We start from the raw sequence: 4,799 nt of genomic DNA, 5'->3' as shown, positions 1-4,799 counted from the left end.
GTGTGTGTTGCTGTTCCAGCACTGTTCTGCACTATTGTTGATCACTCTCTGCTTCCTTACATGGGCACTGCTGTACTGTTGATTTTTATATATGAGTACAGCCTTGTCAGAATTCAGTCCAGAGGGGTTGGGGATTTAACTCAGCAGCACAGCACCTGCCTGGCAAGCGCAAGGTCATGAGTTCAATTCCTGGTACCGGAAAAAACCCAAAAAAATTCAGTCCAGAATTGCATGGAGTAAGCTGGTTTGAGAAAACCATGAAAATACATTGGATGATTTTGGACTGCCTAAGAGAAACTAGATTATGCATTTTATCAGATGTGTTGATTTAATCATGTCTTATATAAGTTAAAGATGTTTATATAAGATAAAGGTCTGTTTAAAGGTAGCAGATAATATACTTTAATACAAAATATGTGGACCTTCTAGATGTTGAGGCTACTTTTTGCATAAGTTCTCAAATTTTTATTGTCATAGTATAACTTTACTAAAGAATATTTATTTACTATAGTCGATAAATATTTGATAAAGTTGGTTTTTGGTTTTTGGTTTTTGGTTTTGGTCTTTTTTGAGACAGGGTTTTGCTCTGTATTCCTGGCTGGCCTCGAAATTACTTTGTAGCCGAGGCTGGCCTCGAACTCACAGTGTTTCTCCTGCCTCAGCCTCCCAAGTGCTGGGATTAACAGGCGTGAGCCACCATACCCGGCTAAAGTTTTTAATAGAATGTTATGATTTGGAGAAGAAAAATTAATTATTGTGTTAATTTAATTATAGTTGCTGAATTATTTATTTTTTTAATCATTGCTGAATTATTATGTGCTATTCTCTGTATATGATTTTGTTTGTTTTTCTTACAGCAAAGTATCCAGAGATAAAATCGTTGATGAAACCTGATCCCAACTTGATATGGATTATCCTGATGATGGTTTTCATCCAGCTGGTTGCCTTTTACTTAGTGAAAGACTTGGACTGGAAGTGGGTCGTGTTTTGGGCCTATGTCTTTGGCAGCTGCATTAACCACTCAATGACTCTAGCTATTCATGAGATTGCCCACAACTTCACCTTTGGCCACCACAAGACGCTGTGGAATCGCTGGTTTGGAATGGTTGCTAATCTTCCCATTGGGGTTCCATATTCAATTTCCTTTAAGAGGTATCACATGGATCATCATAGATACCTTGGAGCTGATGGCATCGATGTGGATATTCCTACTGATTTTGAGGGCTGGTTCTTTTGTACCACTTTCAGAAAATTTGTGTGGGTTATTCTTCAGCCCCTCTTTTATGCTTTTCGACCTCTGTTCATCAATCCCAAACCAATTTCTAATCTTGAAATTATCAATACCATGGTCCAGATCACTTTTGACATTCTGGTTTACTACATTTTAGGAATTAAATCTTTAATTTACATGTTGGCAGCAACCCTTCTTGGTCTGGGCTTACACCCGATTTCTGGACATTTTATAGCCGAACATTACATGTTCTTAAAGGGGTATGAAACTTACTCATATTATGGGCCTCTGAATTTACTGACCTTCAATGTGGGATACCACAATGAACATCATGACTTCCCCAATGTTCCTGGAAAGAACCTTCCACTGGTGAGTAAGGATTTGATGCATATTTTACTTTCCTGTGATCATAAAAATTGACTTGAGTCATTTTAAAAGGAATCTAGTATAGTTTGTCAATCTAAGCTGTTCATCGAAAAAGAAAAAGATACGAATAAGTAACACATAGCACCCTAATTTTAAAAAGGGGTTCTCTTGGATCCTTAAGCTTTGGGGTTAGTTAAAGATTGTATTGGAACATGTGTAAAGTCTGATCTCCAGTGAAGTAACCCAGAAATACAAAACTAAATCCCTCTATGAAGTTCATACCCATTCATGGAAATTTCATCATTATTAAAATGAGAAGTTGGCTAGAATTCATATGGTGGTTTTGTTATAAAGTCCAGATACCAGCCTGGGCTATGTGTTGAGCTCAAAGCCAGCTTGGACTACACAGTCCCGATCTCACAAAAACTAAGAAAAAAATCCTGCCACAATTGTAAAATGGCTAATGCTGTACATAAAACTTCTTTTTTTTTTTAAAGGAACCCCAACCAGTGGCTTTATGCTATTACAAATGCCCCAATTTTTAAACATTGACACAGCGTGACAGTTTAGTACAGCATTTGAATACTGCTTTGGTACCCAATTTAGCAAAGAAAAAGCCGTAAAATACCTCCAGTCACTGGGGAAATTGTGGGTCTGGGCTGCGTCTTAGGTAATACTGCCTCAGCGTGACATTGCTGCAGCGTGATTCTGATCCAGTGGCTCTGAAGCACGATGTCCCTTGGCGTCGCGTGCTGAAGTACTGAGAGATGAAATGCCTGCAGTAGGCGTGGTTGTCACGTACACGTGCAACTCACTTTTAACGCGGTGCATCCCAAAGAGAGCAGCGTGTGGGTCTGTCACACACGGCACGCGTGGAGGAGCACGGGCAGACGGTGACTCGCTGGTGAAACGGGTCGAGGGCACGAGTGCTCCTTCCACTCCGCTTTCACCTTTTCAGCAGGTTTCACTTTTCAGAATGAAACCGGGGAGGAGGCAGCTCAGCACCCTCTGAGGACGACGGGGAGCGGCGGGGCAGTGCGCTGTGCCCTGAGCAGCCCCACAGGGAGTGTGCAGCCTCGGGCTGGGGACTGGAGCTCTTTTAGGAGGGAAATGGTTTCAGGAAAAAGCAGTCACCCTTTCAGCTGAGGAGTTTGCCCCACGAGCCCCTGGTCTCCCTTACGGGTTTCGGGAGCAGCGCAGGTTGAGGAACCGCGGCGCGGTCCGGAGGCTGTGTGACCGCAGGCTCCTGACACGCGCGGTGCCTGCTCGTGCCTCAGCTGAGGGGACACACAGCATCTCAATTTTCCTGCCCTCTGTGCTGCGTGCTGAAGAGAATCTTGTTCTTTCCTCAGTGACCCTTGCTGTTTATGGCATAGTTTATAGTAGTTACGTCCTGTCTGCTGCGTCATTAAGAAGTATGCAGTAGTGAAGTGCTTTTTAACAGCTCTAGTAAATGTAGCTCACCTGCAGCTTACTCACGGAAAGCGTTTGCGTCAGCGCTTCTCGTATACTCAGCGTTCTGCAACCGTCACTGTGGTCAGTATTAGAACATTTGCAGCAATAGCTCGGTTTTGATTTAACGTCTTCACTTTACGGTTTATATCGTAGGGTTTCTGTTTTGTTTTTCAGTCTCAGACAGTGTCTTGCTATTTTGCTCAGCCTCTTCTCACACTCTTGGTCTGAGCTGATCCTGGTGTCTCGGCTTCCCGAGCCCTGGGATTATATGTGCACGCCGCCGTGAGCAGCAGCATACAGAAGTGAACCCAAGGCCTTGTGCGTGGTAGTCAGGTGCTCCACCTGGACCTACATCATGGCTAACTTTCAAGTATTTTTACTGACGTTTACACTTCGTAAACAACTTTTAAATGTATAGTTTTCCATTTGTGACAACATTGCGGGGTACACAGATATCCGCAGGTTCATTATGCCACCACTCGAATTGAGTCAGACACGTGCTTAGTACAGTTTCTAGAATTTGGAGCTCCTGATGGCAGGGAGGTTATTAGCTTTTCAGTATATGTCCATAACAGGTACAGACCATCACCTTCCTCTTTGTACTGGGATTGCTAATGCACTTTCAGTCTCCAGCAGTTTTGGGAGTCAGCTGCTTGCTTGGACCCGTGCTTGTGCAAAGCTAGTGTTGTCCTGCTCTAGTGGTGGAGATGAGCTGAGGGCTGCTGGTTTTGCCCGAAGCAGTGTGGATTATGATGCAAGCCTGTTTGTGTATGTGTGCGTGCGGGGGGAGCAGTGTGTCCTGTAGATCGTCCTTTCAGGGGAGAATCCCAGAAGACCTGGAGTGCTGTGAGCAGAGGCTTTGTCCCCTGGATGGTTTGGTGCTGGGTCCTCCCCTGTGTGTGTGGATCACTCAGCCGTCACCTTCGATGGCCTGGCTGTCGCTGCTCACCCTGCTGTATTGTTTCCTGTCCAGGTGAGGAAAATAGCAGCGGAATACTACGACAACCTGCCCCACTACAACTCCTGGGTGAAGGTGCTGTACGATTTTGTGATGGATGATACCATAAGTCCCTACTCCAGAATGAAGAGGCCTCCAAAAGGGCAGGAGGTCCTGGAGTAAATCTCATCACAGCGAAGGAATCCCCCGCGAAGCCCGAAAATAGCCGACCCCGTGTATTCTGCAAGGGAAGCTTCAGGCCAGCGATGCTTGGGAGCCGCCTCACCCCACCGTGGACGAGGCTCTCCCTGGGGTCAGCCGCCCGGTGTACTTAGCCTGCCTCATTTTTTGTGTGATCATCCCTGAGGGGTCTCCACCCATGTGTATAACTATGTAAGCAAATTTTTACTTTATTAAAACAGCTAATAAACTAACCCATTAATTTCAGAATATTAGTATTTATTTTGGTTTTGTATTTCACGGTTTTTATGTTGTGATTACTATTGGACCTTGAAACTTTCATTCCAGAAATACAGTTTGAAAAAGACTGAAATAAGTGTTGGATAGAAGGTTGAAGCTGAATAATGTTGAAGTACAAATGTCCGCTTTGTACCTCTGTACGCATGACCTGCATCAGAAGCTGCTGTGTCCCGAGCCGCCTTCCTCCTGGTAAAGGGCGCAGGGAACCCTCTCCCGTCCAGCACTGCTTCCTCCTGCTGACGCGCCTGCTGTCGTTAGATGGCCGCGGGGACAGACTTTGCGGAGGCGATGGACATGTCAGAGGGCGCGGCTCTCAAATCGCCAGGGTCA

The 4,799-nt window shown here is 45.0% G+C and overlaps 1 protein-coding gene across 1 annotated transcript; it reads left to right on the top strand.

Annotated features, from left to right (window-relative positions):
• Positions 1-857: 857 nt before the first annotated feature.
• On the top strand, positions 858-4,439 carry Degs1 (delta(4)-desaturase, sphingolipid 1; the record flags this gene model as incomplete). Its single annotated transcript, XM_005409229.2, is given in 2 exon segments — positions 858-1,600; positions 4,026-4,439. Coding segments are annotated over 2 exon segments (890 nt in total), but the record flags the coding sequence as incomplete, so codon positions are not given.
• Positions 4,440-4,799: the final 360 nt, after the last annotated feature.

The sequence above is a fragment of the Chinchilla lanigera genome, unplaced genomic scaffold (assembly GCF_000276665.1).
Source record: "Chinchilla lanigera isolate Chin_1 unplaced genomic scaffold, ChiLan1.0 scaffold00119, whole genome shotgun sequence".
NCBI lineage: Eukaryota > Metazoa > Chordata > Mammalia > Rodentia > Chinchillidae > Chinchilla > Chinchilla lanigera.
The sequence above is the reverse complement of the archived record's forward strand: the minus strand, read 5'-3'. Positions and strand labels throughout refer to the sequence as shown.